General features: G+C 33.9%; 2 protein-coding genes across 7 annotated transcripts in view; one reads left to right on the top strand and one right to left on the bottom strand.

The window, feature by feature from the left end:
• Window positions 1–25,861, top strand: part of LOC129944657 (uncharacterized) — a 170,613-nt gene that overhangs the window by 100,284 nt on the left and 44,468 nt on the right. The window lies entirely within an intron of this gene.
• On the bottom strand, window positions 14,605–15,317 carry LOC129944658 (uncharacterized). 3 transcript variants are annotated; one of them, XR_008781473.1, is made up of 3 exons: window positions 15,231–15,310; window positions 14,951–15,154; window positions 14,605–14,887 (listed from the first exon to the last, which is right to left on the bottom strand). XR_008781473.1 is itself a non-coding variant. In XM_056054248.1 (3 exons), the coding sequence occupies exons 1-3, from the start codon at window positions 15,259–15,261 to the stop codon at window positions 14,727–14,729; spliced, it is 357 nt and encodes a 118-aa protein (XP_055910223.1). In that variant the 5' UTR covers window positions 15,262–15,317; the 3' UTR covers window positions 14,605–14,726. The 3 variants fall into 3 exon arrangements, 2 of the variants coding, with proteins under 2 accessions (XP_055910223.1, XP_055910222.1); XM_056054248.1 differs by having other exon boundaries at window positions 14,951–15,115; window positions 15,231–15,317; XM_056054247.1 differs by having other exon boundaries at window positions 14,951–15,118.

Below are 25,861 nucleotides of genomic sequence, written 5' to 3'. Positions count from 1 at the left end.
TGGCTGCACGTGGTCTGGTAAGGGACCTAACATTCCACGTACAGATCCGAAGTTCGTTGTCCTTATTTCGTTTGCTTGGGTTGTCAACAGTGAATCCGTCCTTATCCGAAGCTTGTTATTGCTTTGCAACTAAATGTATTTTTTACGTGGCCAGAAAGTCACACCGACGGCACAACCCCCAACCTGGAGGGCCAGATCCTTAGTATAACTCCAAGGAAGGGGAGCCGGATAAACCGCTCCTTACAGGCCTGGGCTCCGAATATGTCGAAGAAGCCCTATAAGGTGTTCACTAAGTAGTTCGACCTTACTGGAACTGTAGACGCCACCGTTGATTCTATCTCAAGAATTCGTCCGCTGCCGCCTGATTAAGGAGAGGTGCCTTAGTGGAAACACCTCTCCCCCCCTCTCTCGTTTGCTGCCCCCAACAACTTTCCACTGGGGTTGGAACCCAATATCTAGTTGAGGTACTAGGCACCCGATGTTCACCGCGGGGAGGTGAGAGTAAGAGTTGATAGACAGAGGTTGGTTTTGAGAAAAACCTGTGGACGCTTGTGTCCTCTTGAATGCACATGTCTACCATTACAATATTTGTTATGACATAAAATAAGTCTTAGGTCAATATCTTTTTTTTTATCTCAGGATATTTAAGTTGATGGCTGGGATGCGACCCACACTGATAACTTCCCATCCCGTCTGTCGATTTGTCTTGCTTAAAAGTTTGTCTATTTACATGCGTACCATTTTTGTAGATTTTATTTTTTATAAAAAAACCGACTGTTGGATTTTTATATAAAAATTACTGAATATCGAAAACAATATTTTCCAACTTCTATGCATTTTTTTGAAGGTTCTTATTTTTTGTAAAAAAAAAACTGTCAATTCGATTTTTCTCAAAATTGTTCGTAATGTTGAAAACATAATTTTTTATAAATAAAAATTAGTAAGAAGCTAATATCTCAAATTCTTGAAGAGATATTTCAGTCGAAAATCGTTTTTTACCAACTTTTGTTAATTTTGTTTTGGTTTTTAATTTTTTTGTGAAATAATAATTAAAAACTGTATCAAGTAAAAAACCACCTTTCAGGAAAATGTTGTTACTTATTCGAACAGAAACTTCACGAATCACATACAATCGATTTGGGATCATTGATATCGATTATATCTTTCAAGTGCCCTAAGGAAAAATATTAGAGTTTTAAATCACAAGATTTTAAAGAAATATTAATACAAATTTGTCCACGTCAACATCTTGTAAAAGCCGTTCAAAATCATTATTCAAGGTAGAAATTGTATACGATATAGATGGAGAGAATTTCAACAATTATTCTTGGATTTTTCAAGCCTCAAATGCAACAATTTTACTTATATAGCCATTTGATTCACCGTCCCTTCAAACAATTCAACCACCATGCTTGCACTTCTAGGAATGCTCATCAGTTAAACTTCAATATCAGACGTACTGTCAAGTATAAAGGTTATTTTTTTACACCACACATGGAGAATGTGTAATGCTTTTCCCAACTTTGTTTTTCGCTATCATTTTGATATTTAAAACTTTAAGAACAATGTTTACCGGTATCTCTTCTTTAATCCTTCCCTATTTCCCTAAACCTCGCACTATATTTGAAGTTTTAAACTTTTTATGGGTATTATTAACCCCTTCAGTGCCCATTAATTATTACTTAATTTTCCCAACACCTAGTTTTTTCAATACTTCCACTATTGCCAGTAGAGAATAGTTTCACAACGACCCAAAAGCCTCTTAGTTGTCAAACTTTGACTTAACAACATTCTCCATTTTTTTAAATGAATTTTAACAACTATATTCCATTTCTGAAACGTTTATCATTGCAGTTTAAGAAATGGCATTATTCTTGACTTCCGAGTCTCATAAGATAACAGCTTGAATATTGATACCAGCTCAAAAAGCGAGGTATTCAAAATGATTACTTTTAATAATTAAACCTTCCTTATTCAATGCATCTCCATGAGGTTCTTATATATAAGGCATATCCCCTTAAGTTAAATCTCAAAATGTAGCACTCGTAGCAAATATAACTTAATCAATCATCACCCAATTAACTTCGTTAACCAATTAAAAATTGTCACATAAGTATTTATAATTCCCCACCACAAGGCTTCTGCAGATTCTTGGATTAATCCACCGTTATCATATTTTCATCCTTAATAAAAATTCCAAAAAAAAAATGTCTTAAGTGGAAAAAGAGAAGCACACCCTACAGCTGCCATATGCCCAGCGCACCCTGCCGTTGAACCTAAGGATATAATTAAGAGTAAAATAATTCAGTTTTCCAGCTTCTTTTTAATCATATTATCCGTTTTTCGTTGGGTTTTTCTGTTGTTTTTTTTTTCGTCCTGTGTTTTCGAAAGCGATAATTCATAATTACCTCTTAATGAGAAGAAATGCGCACAGAGCAAGGACAACGCGTAAATTTTATTTTCACTTATTCCCCCACTCTCCTTTTGTCTTCTTCTTTTTATTTTTCTGGGGGAATATAAATTTCCACAAAACATTTCATGATAAATTCTTAATTCATGTCCTAGTTATGGTGATTTTTCTCTCTTACCTACTTCGTCTTCTTTCTCCTCCCCATTCTACTTGTTCTTCTGTTGTGCAAAGTGCTTTGCACTCACCAGGATAATAGTACTTAATGCTTTTTTTTCACTCAGTAGTATAACAACAAACAGATCTCCTTCCCAAACACCGCATCCCATTCATCATCTCTGATTCGCTCGTACTCTATAGCGGTATCTCGTGCATAGTCTTCGAGTCCTGAGACGTAGTAAAGCAGAATAAAGCCCCAGGATTATTCCACAAGCAAGACATAATCAAATCAATCTGGCACAGTGGAGGAGAGCAACACTTCTTATTCTTATTCTTCTTCTTCGTCTTCTATAATCATAATTCTTCTCGGGCCATCTTCTAACCTTACCCATGTTCTTCAATCTCTTTGTCTGCCTCTCTGCAGGGGGTTGGGGGGAGGACAAAATATGAATAAACGTGAAATGAATTAATGTTGTCATTCTTTTTTGTTCATGTTTCGTCGCCTTGTCGCTAATGTACCTACATTTTCCTTTTTTTCCTATTTTTCTATTTCATTATCGTGAAGGATAACAACAAAAAAAATACAAATTATTTACTTAGGTATGAAGCCACAGGATTTGGAATCCTATGTCACCATTTTTACTTTACAACTAAATCACTTCCGCCGGTTGAGTTTATTTTATTTGAATAAAGCCCGAGTATTTTAAAATTCCTAGAACCAGTGTGTGGCATATAATCACTTAACCTCATTCTTGTATAAGAGGCAGAAGAATAAAAAATAAGGTAGGCAGAAAGTAAAAGGATTCAAAAATAATGTTAGGCACATGACGCACTTTAAGTGATGATTAAAAGATACCAGTAATTACTATAGGTTTGCATCCATAGGTGTTTTGGGGTCTCCGGGTTGAACAGGATTCTTTACAATTACAGTCTTAAATAACAAAAAGATCTATTAACAGTCTGAGAGAGAAGTTACATCTTAATTGCAGTTTTGGTTTTAACATGAAATATGAGTACAATCTAAGAGTGCAGGAACAGTCTAAAATAGCAAAAGAAACATGTACAGTATAAATTATCAAAACAAATACAAAACTAAAAATGAGCCCTTAATAGTAGATTTCATTAAATTACAGTCTGAGATTGTAGTTGCCACCTTATTACAGCAAAAATACAAATCGGAATTACTTGCACTCTAAGATAGAAGAAACCTTCAAATAACATTCTTGGACAATGGACGCAATTTAATTTAAGTTCATGATAAAATATGTAAATTATTTACAGTCTTAAATATAAAATGATTTTCAATTACAGTCTAAGACATCAAAGTTAAATTTTACAGACTGCGATAGCAACCATAAGTAAATAGCACTGTTATACGGTAGAACCTTTAAGGTTTAATCCTGGTATCGAAAATGGGGTACAGTTCTATTCTTATCTATATAGATATAGGATTAGATAGAAGGCAAAGCTAAATTAAGATAGAAGTTTTATCCAATTACCGTCTTTAATAGTAAATAAATCAATTTACAGTCTAAAACATCTGGCTGATCATAAATACAGCTTTGGATAGTGACGTCACTGAATTACAGTTCAAAAAAGGAGATGATATCTACCTGCTCCTAAAATACCACACGGAACTATTTACAGTCTGATATATTTGATAGAAATTAATTACAGACATAAATAATAGAAAAATATAATACCTAATAACGGACTGAAATAGAAAATTACAGTTTGAGACAGAAAATACTCTTTAATTACGATAAAGATAAAACTTGATACCTAATAACAGTCTTAAATATTAAATGGATTTATTTACAGTCTCAGATTGCAGGCACAGTTAAATCAGGATAGATCCAAAATAGCAAAAGAAACTTTTTGCACAATGAAATATTAGACACCGTTTATTTACAGTCTTGGATAAGGGACGCTATTAAATTAAAGTCTGGCTATATACTTCATATTTACTGTCTAAAATAGCAAACAGCACTATTTACAGTCTACGACAGTAAATACAGGTAGGTAGGTAGAAATGGCGATCTCAAGGCAACCTAGCCTGATATCCAATTAGCGCTCTAGTGCGCCGTTTTGATATCAAAAACTCGTTTCACCTGTGATTGAACGGGACAGATTTATAGAGAAGTTTCATAGCGATTATGTTAGAGCCATTTTGTCGCATTGAGAAAAAAGATTAGGTCTTTAATCTTTGTCTCAGATAGCTCATCAAGTTCGTGAAAGAATGCTTTAATAAAGAATTTCATTCTAGTGTTTGCCAAAGCAGGACATTTGCAGAGGAAATGGATTATCGTTTCACTTTCTCTTTGGTCACTACAACTACGGCAAAAGGTGTTGTAGGAGAAACCCAACTTCTCCGCATGAACTCTTTAAGCCAATGTCCGGTACAACCGCAACAATCCCGGCTATGTCTTGCCTTGACCTGCACAGAAGATCGTTTGTACGGGTTTTATTATAGGTGGGCCATATCTTCCAAGATATAATGCAGTTGGGTTAATTGCTCCAAATTCGGTTTGATTCAGTTTGGCAGATAGAAAAGATTTTACCCTTCACAGCACCAAGAGGAATGTTAACGCTTCCCGCAAGTTAGCTATGAAGGGCCGATCCTTGCCTGGCTAGCTCGTCAGCCCGTTCATTTTCCACGATACCACTATGGCCGGAACCCAGATCAGGGTGGCACCCAGGTCAATATTCAGGCTCGCAAGCTGATCGCGACATTGCTGGACCAATTTATATGAGGATGTGGCCGAGTTAACGGCTTTGACAGCTGCCTGACTGTCCGTAAAGATAGCCGCATTTCGGTTTTGGTTTGGGTTTTGTTCAAGTATCTTAAATGCCTCCCTTATTGCCAGCAGTTCAGCCTGATAAATGCTAGCAAAGTCAGGAAGCCTAAAGGATTTGACTACATTTAAGGACTCAGAGAAGATCCCAGAACCAACTCCACACTCTATCTTTAAGCCGTCAGTAAAGATGGTTGTATCGAAACCTATCGACATGATGTCATCCTCAAAATTTTCTCTGGATTTTAAAATAACCTTAAAACCCTTACTAAGGCTCAATGTAGGAGTGCAGTAGTCAGTGTCTACCGAGATAATATCTGAGGGAATCAATTTCGCTTTGTAGGTGTGACCATGAGGTTTTGACAACCAGCTGTTTGATTCCTTCAGCCTAATAGCGTTGCAGGAAACTATGTATTTAATAAAAAAAAAAGGTCGATTGGTAGAAGATCCAAAATAACGTTTAGGGCGTCCGTTGGGCAAGTACGCATGGCCCTTGTGGTGTCCACGCAAGCTGTTTCCTGAACCTTCTTTAGCTTATCAATATTATAGCCTTTGCTTAGAACAGGCCACCACACAATCGAGCCATGTGTTAAAATTTGACGTACTACGGCTGTGTACGTCCATAAAATCATCTTCCACTGAAGTCCCCACTTTTTGCCGAAAGTTTTGCTGAAGGCGTAGAAAGCAACACAGGCCTTCTTAACCCGTACTTCAATATTTAGTTTCCAGTTTAGTTTAGGGTCGAGTATAACTCCCAAATATTTTGCACTGCAACACAATGATAGGATTTGAACGTTAAGTGGAGGTAGCGTGAAGGGCAGTACTTTAGTTTTGGTGGTAACAGTTCAGTTTTACTTTGGTTAATTCCTAGTCCACAACTCGTGTCCCAGCTGCCAACTTTCCTCAAAGCTGACCCCGTGATTTCACTAATCACAGAGATGTACTTTCCTGACACCAATAGCACCAAATCATCCGCATAGGCTACCGCCTTCACTCCACATCTCTCTAGTTTAACAAGAATTTTATCCATGACCAGAAGCCATAGAAGAGGCGAAAGGACACCACCCTGGGCTGTTCCTCTACTCACGTGTTTTGTTGCGATTGTATTGCCTAGAGTTGCTCGAATCTTCCTACCACTGAGTATGGAAATAATCCATTCTCGAATTAAGTCTTCTACACCGAACTTAACGAGCGTTTCTTCTATTGATTCGGTAAGGACGTTGTTAAAAGCACCTTCTATGTCTAGGAAGGTGGCAAGAATAAATTCTTGATTGTTTGTTCTACAGTACGCACTACCTCATGAAGGGCAGTCTCCGTAGATTTGCCCTTAAGATAAGCATGCTGAGAGCTTTCGAGAGGTCGTCCAACTATGATTTCTCTAATATGGTAATCTAGAATGCGCTCCAAGGTTTTAAGCACAAATTATGTTAGGCTTATTGGTCTGAAATACTTCGCGGATTCGTGACCTCGCCTACCCACTTTCGAGATAAAAACTACTTTGACCTGTCTCCACGACATGGGCACATGTTTGAGAAGGAGGCATCCTTTAAAAATTTGCTCCAGCCATGGAGCTGCCACATCATGCAACTTTTGAAGCATAACTGGCAGTATGCCATCCATGCCTGGGAATTTATAGGGAAAAAAAGTATTGATGGCCCACAAAATATTTTCTCTGGTTATAACGGAATTGACTTGCTCCACATGAGCTACGTTTAGCTCTGTGGTTTCAAGCGTTTCGGGGTTATCACTCTCGCAACCCGGAAAGTGCGTCTTCATCAGTAGCTCAAGAGATTCGGCTGGAGAGGCTGTCCAGATTCCATCAGGCCTTTTTAGAAATGAAGGATTACAATGTTCCTTCGATAAAACTTTGCTGAACCTTGCGGAGACCTTTATGTCTTCGATTGATTTACAGTATTCTCTCCAGCCTTGTCTTTTGGCTGATGACAGGGCTTGCTTGCATATTTTAAGAGAGTCTTTATACGGTTGGTAAAACTTATGTTTGTGGCTGATATTGAAAATTGTCCTCGTCATTTTCCTAAGACTGGACAGTTCTTCATACCACCAAGAAGGAAGGGTTTTACGGCTTTATTTTACTCGGTAAGAGACTCTAAAAGCTTTACTTATAGAATTTTCAAAGGTTTTCACCTTTGATTTAAGGTCTCCTATCGATTCAGTGAAATTCGGTAAGTTGCTTAGTTTGGATTTAGCACAGTAAATACAACTAAATAACAACCTTATAAAGCAGACGCCATTGCATTACAGTGTGAAAAGTCTACTTAATCATGATCTAAGATGGAAGATTATATATAATTACAGTTCTTAACAGAAAATTAATCTATTTACAGTCTAAAATAGCCTTGTATAGTAGACATTATTATTTTAAACTTTGAGATAAAAGATTTTACCAAATTACAGTCTGAGATACCACAGTCTAAGTAGTAGATCCTATATTGTTACAGTCTGGTATATGAAAAGAAATTATTTACAATATGAGAGAGCAGATGACATTCAATTTCAGATTAAGATTGAAACACAGTATGGGATTGAGGACACTACTCAATTGCAGTTTTAAATTGAAGATATTACTATTGAACAATTTAATGCAAATGCTATTTACTAAATTACAGTTTGGGATTGTAAAAATACGATTTTTTAATTAAAGGAACTATAAGATATTTGCAAATGCCAACAAAGAGTATTCTATTGCTTCATTACAGTTTGAAATATACCAGATGATACTTATCACTTTATAAGATAGAAGACACCATTGAACTATCTGCAGTTTGAGAAAGAATGTCATATTTATTTATTAACAGTCTAAATGGAAAACGAACTTCTTAAAGTAAGATAAATTTTAATTTATTGCAGTCTCAAAAAAAGATGATATTTAATTAGAGTCCGAAACAGAAAACGGAACTGTTTACAGTCTGCGATGACAGAGAATTACAGTGTAAAAGTATAAAAGTTATACCGTCATTAACTAAAAAATTAGAAACAATAATCCCCTAATTTACAGTCAGAGATTACAGTGTGAGATAATAGTCCGTCTTAAATATTGTTTTAAAAAGCCGGCGCTACTAAATCATAGTTAGAAATAGTGAATATCAGTTAATTTCAATCTGAAACAACTATTTATAACCTAATGCGAAAACGCATTCTTTCCAAGAAGTGGAGTCTTGTAGAGTAAGCTATAAAAATTAACTTTTCAGTCCCTTGATAATATTCTATTCTTTTTGTCTCAAAGAAAACTAAATAAGTTCTCAATTTTACAAGTAATTAATCGCATATGAAAGAAGTTAAAAAACAAAACTTACCCAAATCTGTGTAAGAAATAGTTGAATAGCAAGGAAAATACAGCTTTCACGGAAAATTACTTTAACAAAAAAAAATAAAACTTTCAAAATTAAAACCACTTTGGAAATTGTTCTTTAAAAGTTTTCTTTTAAATCTATAGAAACTTTTTTAATGATAAACATCGCATCATCCAAAAGAGAACTAAGTTCTTTTCTTTTCGTTTTTGAAATTTAGGGACTGTTCTTTTCTTGAACTTTTGTTACCTTTTTTTTTTCTTTAAACTTTATGACCATATTTACCCATCATTATTATGTAAACAACACGACCAAAGCACGCACGACGACGACGATGTTACTTAATCACAGAAGTTCTTTTTATATATTTTTGTGTAAAGAACCCAAATCCCATCGAACTGACCTTTAAACTTATTTCTTTTCTTTTACTATGAACAAAAATTAAAAAAAAAAATTAAAATAAAACCCCACAAAGTTGTCTTTTAATATTATTTTAAAAACAAAGTAAAAAGAATTCCTTACTTTTTGTTTGTACATAAAAAATGCGAATTTAATGACTTGTATTCGTAACTTTTCTCTCAAAACTTCCCATCGGGGCATTATTTTAAATCAGTGCGATTCAATGTTCTTCCTATAAATATCTTCTAGCTGATGCTTGCGAAAAAGTTGTCATCATCAAAGTTTGTTGTAATTTTTTGTGTTGTCTTCGTTTTTGAAAATCTCTAAATTTCATTTAGTAAAAGTTTATAATATACTGAAGAGTGCATATTTCCATAACAACAAAGTCACATGAACTTTTGTTCTTATTTTTTTATTTAAGTTACGTAAGTTTCAGCTTAAATCAACTGTCACAAAAACACACTGTAAAATGAACAATATGAACATTTTGAAAAAAAATACAACTTTCCAAAGTAAAAAGAAGTAACTACCATTCTATTACCACAAAGATGTCAATCTTTATAATATAGAAAACCTTATATTCAAAACTAAGTCAAGAAGTATTTTAAAATTCGTGACTTGATTAAAAATAAAAAGTTTGGTATATTTAATGATTGTTATTGTTGTCAAATAAATTTGAAACAGAATTAAAACATTTTTACTTTCAAAAGTTACACATCGCTGAACTTTTATGCAGTTTTGTAGAAAATCAATGTTCCAGATCCTTCAGCCAGAGATTCTTATTGTTATTGGATAATTCACTTGAGGGCTGTGGAAATTACTTCTCATTCGATATTCGTACCTTTTACATTTTTTTTTAAATAATACAGACATTTATAATTCGTTTTAAATCAATTCAAATTAAGTTTCAATACAATTTTGACAGTACTTTAGTCTATTCTTTTTCTTACTAAGGTTAACTCTGGTGCTGTTCTACCAACAAAATAATTTGATTGAGTGTCATTGTTTAGAACTGCTGAAATTATCAATAATTATTGTTAGAAATTGCTTATCTGTCAAACTTGCAGTATCAAAAATTAAATAATTGTTTTTATTACTCGAAATTGCATAAATAATAAAAAAGCAAGAAACAACTTAAGAAATTTAATAATAAAATTGAAAAGGTGAATATTGTATGTTTTAAAATAAATAATAAATTAATTAAACTTTAACTATTAGTTTAGGAACCACGTGATGTATTTAAATTGTTACAAATCATAACCATATTGGACTTAAAGAACGTCAGATGTTGGCCACTGATTATAATTATTGAATAAAGTGAGAAAAATAACGCACATCTCTGATCTTTCAATCTGATTTTTTTGATTTTAAGTTGTCATTGGCTAATTGAAATTTTTATTTGACAGTTCAACTTTAATTAATTACTTATTTACTTACTTAAGGTGGTGCTACAGTCTTGTGTGAGCTAATGCCTCACCCAACAAACTTCTCCATCTAGCTCCGTCCCTAGCTAGATGTCTCCAGTTTCACGCTCCAAGTTGGGTGAGGTCATCTTCCACTTGAGCGCGCCACCTGATCTGCAGTCTTTCTCTATTGCGCTGACCTGTGGGTGTGGATTCGAAGACTTTCCGGGCCGTAGCATTGGTTTCCATGCAATCTACGTGACCCAGCCATCTTAAACGTTGTACTTTTACCCTTTTGGCTAAGTCTACGTCGCTGTACACCCCTTATATAGCAATACTTTGATCCCTCGAGAGAGGACTTTACCACTCAGAGTCCAAAAAAACAGCGGTTAGCAAGAGTTATTCTGCCTTTGATCTCAGCGCTGGTGTTGTTTTCTGCGTTTACAGCGGAGCCTAGGTAGACGAAGTCCTTCACTACCAGAAAGTTACGACTGTCGATGGTGACGTTTTGACGTCGATGTTGTATGTAATTTCTTGACGACAGCATGTACTTTGTTTTGCCCTCATTAACCGTTAAACCCATTTTTGCTACCTCTGCCTCAAAACTCACAAAAGCCCCGACATCACGCTGAGTTCTTCCGATTCTGTCAATGTCATCAGCATATGCCAGTAATTGTACAGACTTTTGAAAGACAGTGCCTCTAGTGTTGACGTGTGAGCTCTGCACTATTCTTTCAAGCACGATGTTAAAAAAATCACCTTGTCTAAAACCTTTTTTGACATCGAAAGGTTCTGTTAAGTTGTTTCCAAATATTATGAAGCATCGTAAATTCTCCATGGTTATCCTGCACAAACGGACAAGTTTGGCAGGGATTTAAAACTAGACATGGCCCTATACAGCTCGTTCCTGTAGATGCTGTCATATGCGGCCTTGAAATCAATGAAAAGATGGACGGTGTCGATTTATTGTTCTTAAATTTTTTGCAGGATCTGCCGTAATGTAAATATTTGATCGACTGTGGACTTTCCTGGTCTAAAACCACACTGATAAGGCCCCATCAGGTTGTTGACGATGGGCTTTAGACGTTCACATATTACGGCAGAGAAGATTTTATAGGCGATGTTAAGTAAACTGATTCCTCTATAGTTGGTGCAGTTTAGAGGGCCTCCTTTTTCCAGGATCAGTCAAGCAATACTGAGGTTCCATTCATCGGACATGCTTTCTTCCGACCATATCTTACAGATAAGTTGGTGCATGCTTCTAACCAACTTATCTCCAGCTGCTTTAAAGAGATCGGCGGCCAAGCCATCCGCTCCAGCGGCTTTATTAGACTTCAGATTAGATATGGCAATCTTTACTTTGTCTAAGTCGGAAGGACGGGATTGTTGTCTATGTTGAATGGATCATACTGCCTGACAGAGGAATTCAGTTCCTCGTCGACGTTATACAGTCTGCAGAAGTAGTCCTTCCATATCCTCAGCATTGACTGTGGTTCCACTATGACGTTTCCACTTTCGTCTTTGCAGCCTTCGGTTCTAGGTTTATGTACCTGTGAATTTCGTTTTACTTTTGAACTTCATTCCTGCTTTCAAACCTCTCAACATCTTCGAACGTACGCATTTTGGCAATGTTGCCACTGGTTTTCGATACATTGTGTTGGTGGCAGAGAACTTCGAGAGAGTTTACTTGTAACTCGGTCGGAAAAGGATTTGGCGATCTCTGGCGATTGTAGCCGTTCGACGTTGTACCTTCTCCCAGCACCTCCCTGTTTTGCCTTGGGTCTGGAAACCCGAAGTGCTACCTTGGCTACAACGAGTTAGTGGTCCAAATCGATGTTAGCTCCTCGGAAAGTTCGGACATCCATGATGCTAGAAGTGTGTCTGGCGTCGATCGCAATATGGTCAATCTGGTTGACGGTAGATTGATTTGGAGAACTACAAGTTCCTTTGTGGATGTTGAGATGTGGAAAACGCGTACTGGCTACCATGACGTTTCGCCCCGCAGCAAAATCTATGAGCCTGAATCCGTTGTCGGAAGCGTTGTCGTGCAGGCTGTTCTTCCCGATTATTCCACCAAAGATGTCTTCCCTTCCTAGCTTGGCATAAAAATCGCCCAGGACTATTTTAATATCGTAGCTAGGGCACTGCTCATATGATTTGTCTAAGAGCTCGAAGAACATATCTTTGGTGTTGTCGTCTTTCTCTTCTGTGGGGGCGTGCGCGCATATCAGGCTAATGTTGCCGAATTTAGCCTTGATGCGTATGGTCATGTGGCGCTCATTGATGCACTTATAGCTCAAGGCGTCTTGTCTAAGTCTGACTCCAATGACAACGCCGCATCCAAATAAGCGTTGTTGGTTTTCGTGATAGCAGATACCATAGTAAATATCGCAGTTTTTCGTCCTCTTTTTGCTGGCCCATCCCATCGTACATATTTCCTCTTTGACGGTGATGTCTACTTTGTAGCAGTCTAGCAGTGCCATAATTATTTGCAATTTCAAAAATTCTGTGTTTCATGTTTTAAAGAAAGTTTAAAGACAAACTGTAGTGAAGCACTTATTTTTGAAGGCTACAAAATTGTTTTTAAATTAAAGTTCTTTTTTTTTAAATACAATATTTCTTTTAAGTTGCTATAAAACTTGAAACATTTCTATTAATTTTATGGGTAAGTAAATTTATTTTAACAAACCTTAGCTAAGCAAGCTGATACATAAATTTACTCTTGTCTTAGAACTTTTTGCCTTAATTGAATAAATTAAGTCATATGATTGAAATCTTCAGTCAAGAGATATTCAATTTTAAAAATTTAGGTTGCGTAGAACTAAAATGTATAGTTGTCGACCCGTGAGCAACTTAAAATTGCAGCAGCCCTTAAAGAAGTGAATTTCTATAGAAAATGTATACCAATGTCATCAGAAAAAAGAAGAAAACAGTGAACTTTCACAGAAGAAGTTTTGATTTTAAACGTGCTAGACTTCAGCTTATTACCGATGATTTTCTTTTTTCATTACCGATGATTTTTATTTGTTAGCAGCCTGCATTACATTTTTTTTTGACACGGTTGACATCTCTTACAATTTTATTGTCAGGTAGTAAGCGCATTTAATTAAGCTCCAGTTTACAATACTTCTTATACATAACACAATGAAGTTGTCACATGTCATAAACAATAAGACCTTTAAACGTCATCCTGTGGCGTTTCTGAAAAATTGTCATTTAAAAAGTTTAAGTTCACACGTTCCTGACGCGATATTTTGGAAATTTCTTATGACAGATCAAAAACTGATATTTACTTAGCTTCAGTAAAATTGAATTAATTTTTAAAATATTAAAACTTACCTTTTAAATTTGCAGTTTTCGAATTATTGTTATTTTTTAAGGTTACCGCAACAATTTTAAATTTTATTTACTTTAAAAATGAGTATTTCAATTACCTCCTTCTCTGCTCAGTAACATCCTTTAACTCAATAAAGCTCTGGTTTAAGTAAGGGATGTCATTGCTCCTATATGTACCATAAATGCACCCTCAACTCACTTCGTCTGGTACTCAATGAAGTGTGACATTGTTGTTTTCTTGTCCAGTTCATTTATCCTGTCATGGTCACTCGTTCTCATTCCAATTTAGAGGTGATGGGGGTATTTGTTTAATGTTGCCTGATACATTTTACTGCATATTTCCTTTAACTATGTCTGATGGAAAATGCTAGTCAACTTTGTTGTCGGTAAGGTAGTTTTGTATTATAAGTCTACTTGTTCTTGATGCAACAATTCATACCACCCATTTGGTGGCTTTTTACTTTGAAATAAAGCAGATTGTTGTTTCACTAAAACAAATACATATATATCTTGCTATTTAACTTTATTGGAAAGTTCCTTATGAGAGCCAAAAATATGTTTTAAATTTTAAAATTTGGATTGTTAATGATATGGAACTTTAGGGTTTATCATCAGAATTAACATAACGTTATTATAAAAACAAAAAGCTCCAGACCAACTTTTTGATATTCACAATCTAAAAAAAATGATGAAATACCACAAGACAGTCACTTAAGTCCATTTCTTTTTATTTTGTAAAAATTCAAAAGCAATTATCAACACTTTCAATTTTAATGAGCTTCCAAGTGACCTTAATTAACATTTGAAAAACAATTGTGTTAATAGTTGTTTCGAGGCTTTATTAAGGCAATTGAAGGCTTAACTAGCTTGTTTTGTTTAGAGAATTGGTTTCTCATTTTTTATATTTTTATTTCCATTCTTAAACTCTTATAATCCTCGGTAATGGTTTTTTAGTTGCACGATTAAGAATTGTATCATAATGTCTAAAACCAGTACCAATTGGTAATATTCCAGTATTACAAATTCGATGAGTATTCAAATCAATATAACGACACTGAGAAAGATCAACCTGCGAATAGGCTTTTTTCAAAACCAAACAAAATCAATAGACCTTAAATTTCAAAAGGTTCAAACAAAACTCACCATTTTCATTTACACAATTGGCTAATTGAAGACCACAATCGTTTGCAAAACGTTTACAAATATTATCAAATCTTCCACATATGTTCACTGATTCACCTTGGGGACATTTAATGCGACACACTTCTGCTGATTCTGTGGGCCACGTTAATACCGCAATGACAATTGCTACTATTGTAAAAATTTAAAAACAAACAAAAAAAACATCTGTTTTAATATTAATTAATATTTTCACAAAAAAGTTAAGAATTAAAAATATAATTAACAATAGTTCAAAGCCAACCGAAAACAAAAGCAAAGCCAAAAGATTCCATTGCTGTTCAGAGCGTTAAAAAGTTTTTTAACGTATAGGTTTGACAGAAGAGTAAATTAAGACTAAAATAATCGACTCATTAGAGCTTTAATTTATACTTCTTGAACTTAAGAGATATTCCATCGTTTTAAAGAATGAGTATATTTCTGAAATTGATTGATCAAATTTTCTATTTACCTACTTCTCATAAACATAATACGAGGACGGTATTTTGGGCTTATTTCAATTGTAGGGTTTGGCGTATCAAAATACTATGAATTTTATTGTTTACACATCAGTTCAGAAAAACATATGTTTTTATTGTATCGTTTTTGGTTTTAATAAATCTAAATAAATCATTAGCTTTTGCAAAGTTAATTTTTGTTTTGCAATATGAATATGGGTCAAAAACTTGTGTGCTTAATTTTAAAAATAATTTCGATTTATAAATTCTGGTTGAGAGAGATTTCTATTATTTTTTTTCTTTGAATATTTGCTTTTTACCAAAATAAATCACTTAATCCTTAATCAATTTAAACGAATTTAGGTGCATTTAATTGCAAAATAAGAAACGGGCACTTTGACATTTGGTAGTACACCCGATGTTATTTTTGGCAATTTTTGCAAAATAGCTGTTTTAGTCAGTTATAAACATCTATACACCTTTTAACAATCGAACAACGTGTTTATTACTCTTCAAAAATATTGACTTACTTCAAAAGTATTGATTCAACTTAAGTCACTTTTTGGGAATTACGGAATAATTGTATTTTTTAAAACCTATTAACTAAGCTCGTAATCTGTAAAAGCGTAAGACTGTACAAAAAATTGGAGAGAGAAAAAACGTTTATGATATCGTAAAACTTATGTGTATCAGCTGCTGATTCAAGTTTGTAGATTTCAAGGCAGTTTCCACCTTTGACATTGATACTTTCTTTTTGACTGGCGATTGCAGATCATGACTATATATGGGTGCCTCAAGGAATACCCAGAGTAGTCTTATAAGACTGGTTTTAAGTTTAAAATGTGACACCAAAATAAATTTCAATAAATTGTTTTCTGTACAAGCCCTTATGCTGTCTTAATAATATTTGGTGATCAAAAATAACATTGTACTTAATTTTGATTTTAAAAAATATTTTTTTTTTCGAAATTCGATGTCTAGAAAAAGGGTTGTTAGTTTTCTACAAAACTGAAATTTTAAAAGTAAATATATAAATTAGTTCTAAACAATTAAATTCATTTAGTTCAAGGTTTTTTTAAATATACATTTTTTTTGACAGGAGGAAATCTTTAAAAGACACTTGGTAGTATTCGACAATAAATAGTGTCTGATTCTTAACCACTAAAACCACCTCTTCATCAGGACCAATCTTCAAGGATCGACTTCCGATTTTTCTTTCTTAATTTTGTACAATCACTTTGGGGGAAGTTTAAACTTTTAATACTTTCCCACGTTTTTTTAGACCATAAGCTCATGAGGCTTGGTTCTTCTTAATCTCCGAACATGGTTTCTTATATTCAAGACGGTATTCAGAATTAGTATGACTTTGCAGTTTCTGGTTGTGCGTTACAGCGTATTTTTTAACAACTTCTGTAACCATTTCTATTTGTAAGTTACGATGTAGATCGGTATTTCTCATGTACCAAGGTGCATTAACTATTCCACGAAGGATTTTGTGTTGGAATTTTTGGAGGATTTCGGTATTTGTTTTCTCTTTACAGCCCCATAATTGGATTCCATGGGTCCAAACAGGCTTTAGTACTTGATTATACAGCATTATTTTGTTTTGGATTGATAAATCAGAGTTGTTACCAAGCAACCAGTACATTTTTCTATATTTCAAGTTTAGTTCTTCTCTTTTCTTTTTGATGTGCTCTTTCCACTTAAGCTTTGCATCCAAAGTCATTCCAAGGTATTTGGCCGTATTGGCGTAAGGTACAGCTTGATTATTAATGATTATTGGAATATTGTTTATCTTTTTATTTGTAAAGTTTATATGTGAAGATTTTGTTTCATTGAGTTTGATACGCCATTTTTCGGTCCAAGCTCTCACTGTGTCGACGGCATTTTGTAGTTTTACTGCTGCCTTATAAACACATTTGTCGGGTACCAAAATTCCGGTACCAACTGGAATATCCCTTGGGTATAGTAAATACAGAGTAGGACCTAGGACACTTCCTTGTGGTACACCGGCTTCTATTTTCTTCAATTCCGAGTATTCTTGATCGTACCTTACTCTAAACAATCGGTCTGAGATGTACGATTTTAATATTTCAAAGTACTGCCTGGGAAGATCCCTTTACAGTTTTTACTCAAGTCCCTCATGCCAAACCTTGTCAAAAGCTTGAGCAACATCTAAGAAAATAGCTGAACATACTTGTTTTTCTTCTTATGCTTTTTCTATTACATCCGATATTCTATAAACTTGGTCTATCGTGGAATGATTATTTCTAAAGCCAAACTGACGGTTTGGGATTCACCTTCTTTCTTCTATGATTTCGCTAAGTCTCTTCAGAAGCAGTTTTTCAAAAACTTTTACCATAGTTGGTATAAGCGATATTGATCTGTAAGCCGTCACTTCTGTAGGTGGTTTACCTTGCTTTTGTATGACAATTACTTCAGCAATTTTCCAATGGTGCGGGACCTACCGGTGCTTAAGGCATGCATTTATTATATATTGGAGTTTTATGAAGGCTTTCAATGGCATTTCTTTCATAACCTGAGCAGTAATTAGATCGTAACCTGGTGATTTTTATTTGGTAGTTGATGTAAACACATACTTTTTATTTCTTTAAGTCTTACAATTGGTATTTCACTTTCATCTATCTTATCAACTAACTGTTAGTTATTTTCAGCCGCGTTTGATGAGTATGGCTTAAAAACATTCGCAAGATGTTCAGCGAAAAGGCTAGCTTTTCCTTTTGGGTTACCGATTTCCATTTCCCATCTTGAGATTTCAAGGGCGAGTTTTTGTAACTGCGGTCTTTTTAGGCGCTTGGCTGCTTCCCTTGCGAAAAATCGATTGAAGCATCAGTCGTTAAATTATTCAAGAATGTACTGATTGAATCATTTTTGAATTTGTAAATTTGTTTTTTAAGATTGTTGCTTATACGGTTAAATATTGTTTTATCACCTGGAAACCTAGTATTTGGCCATTTTCTTCGAGCTCTTCTTTTTTCTATTATCAACTCTCTTATCCCTAAAGGATATTTTATTTTATTTTGTCTTCTATTAGAAAATGTTGGAGTACTTTCTTCAGCGGCCTGTTTCACATCAGCAATAAATTGTTCCACTTCATGGTCGATTTGCTCGATTGTATCCATGGGAGATCTTAAATTTATGAAACTTAAAAGCCTTTCTCTAAAATCATTCTAGTTTGTTTTCTTATTTACAAGCTTTGGCCTACTTTTTCTAGTACTTCCGATTCACTTAGTGATAGAATCACTAGAGTATGATCTGATGATCACAAATGTGATTTCGTTTGATTCCTTTAGCTACGAAAAAGTCAATAAGATCTGGTATTTTGTTAGTATCCGAAGGCCAGTAAGTTGGCCACCTGGAGGAATAGAATTCGCAATTGGATTTACGGCCTGCTTGCCTTTTGTTGATATAAGTCTTGAACCCCAATGGGTGTGTTTTGCATTGAAGTCTCCGCCAACAAGAAAGTTATGCCCAAGAAGATTAAATAGATCTGTATAGTCATCTTCTCTTGGGGAGCGCCTTGGTGGGCAGTAAATAGCTGCTATCTTAAACTCTTTCTTTTTCATACCAATACTAATAGTTGCTACTTGCATATTTTCACTAGTAAACTTGGCTACTTCATAATGTTTTAAGCTTTCTTTTATAAGAATCGCCGATCCACCTCTTTCCTTGTCAGCTGGATGTGGAGCGTGGTAACATGAATAGTTTTCTATTACATTATCTAGACTTTACACATTGGAGAAATGAGTTTCGGACACCAGCCAAATATCGATATGTTCTAGATCCAAAAAATTTTTTAATTCGGATGAATATTGTATAAGACCGTTTGCATTCCATGTAGCGATTTAAATCATAAAATAAACTCAAATAAGAAGCTTAATAAGATATTATTAAAGCTATGTCTAGAAGACAAAGATTTGTAGTTTCCAAAATAACACAGAAGCACGGTTTTTGAAAAACAATAATATTTTTAACGAGCAATGATACAAGTTTTTTCTGTGAGGCACATATAGTTCATCCAATCGCTAATTGCATTCAAAATTACTGACAAATATTGCAACCCACTACTGTATCTCTTTTGAAGCATCAAGTGGAAGTGAATTAAAATGATGTGATACAAAATTATCAAAACAGTTTCGAAATAGAAACATCAATGCAAAGAAGCGTGTTTTTTTATTGTAAAGAATATATAAAAAATAAATTTCGAACCTGTGACAGCCAAGAACATGCAAGATTTTGTCAAAATTAAAATAGCTTGCTCCAAAAAGTAGTGGTGCTAGTCCCTAAAAACATTATATTTTCAAATTGAAGTGCTCCACTAAAAAAATTGCATAATTCTGTGTCCCTAATTAAAAAATAAGGTTACAAAGTTTAAAATCTGACAAATTAATTCCCCCAAATCCTCTAATAATAATTAATCAACAAAAAGAAACCTGCAAAAATTTAGGTATGTTAATAAAAAATGAAAGAATCATAAACCAAGACCCAATTCAAAAAGTTTTTTCGTGCGAATTATTTTTTTTTGTTTTTCTTCAGTTTTCTTTTGTCCATTCTTTTCAAAAAAAAAAACCTCCTGAGAGGTATTACATATATAATTACATTCGTCCTTAATGTTCTTCTTCAATTCCCTATTTCCCCATTTCATCATTTTCACATAATCTTTCTTTTTCAGATTTAACAACTTTCTTTTGTGAGTATAAACTTATTATACCTACGTCGACATCATAAAAAGATGATGATGATTATGATGATGAGGAGAGTGATAAAATAAAAGCAAAACAAGAAAAAAATCCTAGCTAAAAAGGAAACTCAATTTTATTTCACATCATAAAAAAGTCCTTGCAACTGATGAAGGTCAGTTAAGTGGGATTCGTCGCGAAGTTTTATTTCCTTGAACTTGTTAGAAATCATATAACTCATACAAAAATATAACTTCTACGGATACCAAACCCTAGCTTCTTACTCATGTGAGTAGATAGAAGAGGTCCTGAAGGAGAGGAAGATAGGAGGAAGACAAAAAGAACAAAATCCTGTTAAAAGTTACTTTTTGTGGCATTGACTTCTAAAATTATACATATACGTTGGCTTTTGTGCTAAAAAAAATAAAGTGCGTTTCCCAAGAGAAAAGAGCACTCAAGACGTTATAACAAAAGCTCCTACATACCTTACTTATTCTATTGTTTCAACAAATTTACGGAAGCGGAAATGACACGCACAGCATATTAACAATAAGAACAATCAAGATTTTCTAACCCTTTTAATGTTTTGTTTATACTTAATTTAAATGTACGCAAGTTTTATATAATAATGAACAAAATTATGAATCTTTTTTTGAACTTTTAAACCCATGCACGAAATTATAATCAAGGAAAGATCAAAGAGGGATACGGTTAATATTTGTGTCATTCCAATTATGTAAGTACTGTATTCATAAAATGTGAAAATTTTAGCATCATAATGATATCTTGGAATGATAAAAAAAGGAGTACTTAATACTTGTGTGGATGGAGGTTTTAGAAATTGATAACTCTTCCTCTTCTTCTTTAACGTGTGTTTCACTTGCTGAAAGAAGTAAACATTTTGGTTTTGTTTAAACAATAAGATAAGATCAAAAAAAATTCTCCGAAAAACATTGTGTCACGTTCTTGTCCATCTGTGCTTCTTAAGAAAACTACATGATTTCCCAATTAGAGGATTGAACAGTATTTCGTTTTAAAGAGGAAAGTATTTTGAAACCATTAGAAAAAAAATTCAAGTTGCCATTTGCAGTACTGAATCTTTCCATGACCAATTCGCACATTTGCGACAGTATGTCCTCAATAACCTTAAGAAAGCTATCTTTAAAAGTCTTAAATCGATTTTTTTATATTGTCATATACGTTATCTTGCACTTGATCCGACAGAAATAAGTTTAGAAGTGTTAAATCACAAGGTGTTGTGGTTATTTGTGATTATCTTTACGAGAAATACAACTGTCAGGAAACTTTTCTTGATAAATTGGTATTTTTTTCTCTTTTTTGTAGAAATTAGCCATTACCTTTTTATCCCGTCATAAGAAATAAATAATAGCTTGATAGCACAAACAATTCACCGAAAGAGTCTCACCAATACCATTTTCAGAAAATACATTGCAATCACACTGCCACGTTGCACAGCGCCTGTCCTCAAACCAAACCAAAAAGTGCCAAGATGAGGATTTAAATGTTTTTAATAATCATTTATTGCTTTAAGGAGACTCAAATGCAAAAATACTGCTTTTTTGAATAAAGAGATGAAAGTGTGCTTTTTCCATAAACAAGGCTTCTCGATTAAAATCTGGAGATTTTGAAGCAGTGCAAGAACCCAATAAGCGATAAGGTTGACGTTACTGATGATCGATTTGACTTGAAATGAATACTTCGATTTTATGTGAACTTAAAAACCTGTCCGGATGTGTCGTTTGTGGAATGCTTAATTCCGAAAACCGAAGGGGAAACGACAAACTTTGGTCCCTCGAGATAGGACTTTACCACTCAATTGCTTTCTTAGCCCAAGAAACAGCGGTTAGCAAGAGTTGTTCTGCGTTTGATCTCAGCCTAGGTAGACGAAGTCCTTGACTACCTCAAAGTTACGTCTGTCGATGGTGACGTTTTGACCATGACGTCGGTGTTTTGCCTCTGTTTTGCTACTTGAGCAATATTCTAACTTGACTCAACAACTCTCAAGTTATTTCAAAAGTTTCACAAGCCGAATAGGTGGTGCTTAAGATATACAAACTTTGGCAGCAAAATGGTTAACTTTTTTTAACAGACTAGTTTTTAATTGTCAAATTTCGAAAAATGACAACTTCAATAGAGCCTATAACTAACAGGCTTTTTAAAAATGAAACCTCTTATTTTAAAACCGTTTAACAAAAAACAACTTCAAGTCTTGGGTCTCAGCTAAACCGGAATTCATTAATCGATTTTAATTAAACTTCGAATATGACATGGTTAAAAGAACGAAGATTTAGGTTTTGCAAAAATAATTTGTTTACAAAAACATAGTATCAAATGTTTTCTTTATAAAATTTTAATACTTTTTGGCTTCTTACTTTCATATTATTGAGTTTTTTCAAAACAAATGTTTTAAATACTTTAAAACACTTGTTTTGAAACAAGTTCTAATTTAGAATTTGTATAAATTCTCCAGACGTTAAACAATTCTTCACTTAAACTTGGAAAGCTCGTTAAGTTCCCATACGAAGTTATTGTAATGGGTCCGATTTGTCAAACAGAAAATTTTGACATTTCTCGACGTTTCAAAGTCCCTAGAGTCGAAATAAAAGATTTTTAAAAAGATGTCTGTGAGTGCGTGTGTACGTACGTTCGTACATCCGTACGTCCGTATGTTCGCGACGTTTTTTTCGTCGTCCATTGCTCAAGAACCAGAAGAGATATCGATTTCGAATAAATTTTTTTATACAGATAATAAGGCAGAAAGATGCAGAAAGGCTTTTAAGAAAATTGCGTGCGTGTTTTTTTTTTACAATAGCAGTTTGAAAACAAGGTGAACATTTTGGTTAACCCTAAATATCTTACGAACCAAAAATGCTAGAGACTTTGTAGAGAAATTTTCCACCGACAAACCGACCCGACTGATTATATATATATAAAAATATAATCTTAACACTATTGGATTTTCGAATCCAATATTAACTACAACCGTACTCGATTTAAAATCCCTTTTTTTTAACTATTTTAAATTAAACAAAATCGAAATTGCACACCGCCGATGTGCCGCGAGAATTAATTTGACAATTTATTAGAAATGTCAGTCGATATGTCAGGTAGATGAAAGAATTCACCACAGGTAGCAATAAAAGTATTGCCAGCACGGTAGCTCAGCTTAAGGGGGGGTTTCGATTAATGACTATTTTATTAATCGAGGTGATTAATAAAATTGATATAAAATTGATATCAAAATGATATCGAAGTATGACGAGGTGAATTTCTCCAAATCGTATTGTTTAAAGTGGGCGCCAGGAAACTTTTTACTGGAAGTTTACCAAAACCAGAAGCTGAAAAATTAGTCTTCAAACAAAGAATAAAATACAAGAAATGTTTTGTTTTCCGGATGGAAAATTTAAGTTATATTTATTTGCCTGGAAAACCTTGGCCGAAGCCGAAATTAAAAACCAGGATCTTTTATAACAAAAAAAGGAAAAGATACAAATCGAATTATGATAAATGTATTGCAAACGAAAAGAGAGATTATTAATCGATAACCAAAATTGGAAAACAAAAAAAAAACAAACCAAGAAAAATCACTTCAATAAAATTTTCGAATGAGAACTAAACGGTTAAACACTTCCCGTAGTACCGGGAACAAAAAAAAACGGACTTTTGACAAGAAGGTCAAAAGGACGCAAAACAATATCCTTCAAAAAACAAAGAAAACACTATACTTAACTTTTCCACTTCCACAACAGCTATCGTAGTCCTTCCTTAAAGAAAACTTTTCTCCACAGTCGAACAAAATGTAGGTTTTTTTTTTAAAACAAGATCCTTCACACAGTTTTTCCTTCGTCTAATAACTTTGGGCGCAATCCAAAAAGTGGCCATCATCATGGCGAGCTTGACCCTTCCGGCTACCTGCCCTTAGGCAATCCTCTCGGATCTTTTGCGTGGTGATAAGATGTGCGACCATAAGATTGGGGTGTGCGGCCGAGAAGCCAGATATCTTTCATCGCACGCGATTTCTTTAAAAGGTGATGCGATCACCCAGTAGCTCAATGAGTGAGTTCAGCTCTTCACTTTCCAACCCATTCCAGCCAAGACTTTCTGGAAAAATCATGTGGAGTTCCTCGCATTACCGAGTATTTACACGCGCTAGTTTTTAGTTGAGGAAAGACTACTTATGTGGTGTTGAAGGAAGTCTGTAGCCAAGCCTATAATTAAAATAAAAGTTATTAAGATATTCTTGGAGTGATTTTTCTATCGTTAATAATTATGTACTTTATGGTGGGCCCTCGGCCATACTACGTTAAAGTTGGTACACAAATTGTTGGGCATGGGTATCGTCTTCATGCCTTGACGATAGTAATTATCCAATATGTGGGCCAACCATCGCACAGTTCGTTGGTGTGGAATCCTTTCGCACACTTTGGTAGGACCTGTTAAATTTGCTTTCCCAAAATGCTAGAAGAGCAGGTCACTGGCTGATGGTCCAGGTTTCTACTAAACTCTTCCAGAATTTAGCTGCTGCAGTAAGAACTCGTTAAGGGTAGTTAGCAACAAGGGAGGTGCAACTTGTTGTGGTAAAATTTACCGCACCAACTTGAATTAAATTTTATATAATTTTTTGTAACGTGATATCAAAGAAGTATATTTTTTGAAAAAAATCCATTTAACGGTTGGTTTTATAAATCAAAGAAACTGAAAAAAAAAATTTGTCACCTCCAAAATTGTCTAAAATATGATTTCATCTCCAAAACAATTTTGTGCAACGAAGAATAATGTTTTTGACATCTGATTAAATTTTGAGAAAAATCAAATTGACAGTTTTTTTTTATAAAAAATAAAAACCTAAAAAAAAGTATAAAAGTAGGTAAAAATTGATTTTTCGACTCAAATGTCTTTTCAAAAATTTGAAATATTGGCTTCAAACTAATTTTATCTTATAAGAAATATTTTTTCAACATTCGGTAAAATTTTGATAAAAATCGAATATACAGTTTTTTTTACAAAAATTAAAACTCTTAGAAAAAACAATACTAAAACTTGGTAAAAATTTACTTTCGACTCAAATAGCTTTTTAAAAATTAAAAATATCGGCTTCAAACTTATTTTATTTCAGAGAAAATATTGTTTTCGATATTCAGTAATTTTTATATAAAAATCCAACAGTCCCTTTTTTCATAAAAAATAGTACGTAAAATTGGTAAAAATTGATACGAGTACATATAGACACACTTTTAAGCAAGACAAATCGACAGACGGGATTTGAAGTTATCAGTGTGGGTCGCATCCCAGACTCTTTTTTTCTTACGATTGATAAAATATTCAAGAGAATTTGTTAACATTTTATGGCTATTTAAAAATATTTTTATTTTTAGAAAAAATCTGATAACCTACTTTAAATTTACTTCTTATTGAAATTGGGTAAAAACAAAATTACAGAATCTTTCCAAAATATACAAATACTATACATTTTTTTTTTTAATTCTCAGATAATTCGGTAGGAAACTAAATTTCAGATCTTCATTTCATAAATGTGTGTTTTTTTTTTCATGTAATTTTGCTTCATTACTACTGATCAAAGTTTTTTGATAAGGAATGCAATTTCGAACTATTTCCCTTTTGATATTATTTATATGTAATTATTAGCCGATAGAATTAGGGTTTTGTAAAGATTTCGAAAATGATTGCTTATTTCGCAGATTTTCCTCCCAATCACT

This window comes from Eupeodes corollae, chromosome 2, assembly GCF_945859685.1.
Source record: "Eupeodes corollae chromosome 2, idEupCoro1.1, whole genome shotgun sequence".
NCBI lineage: Eukaryota > Metazoa > Arthropoda > Insecta > Diptera > Syrphidae > Eupeodes > Eupeodes corollae.
Note: the sequence above shows the minus strand (reverse complement) of the source record. Positions and strands in the feature narration are given on the sequence as shown.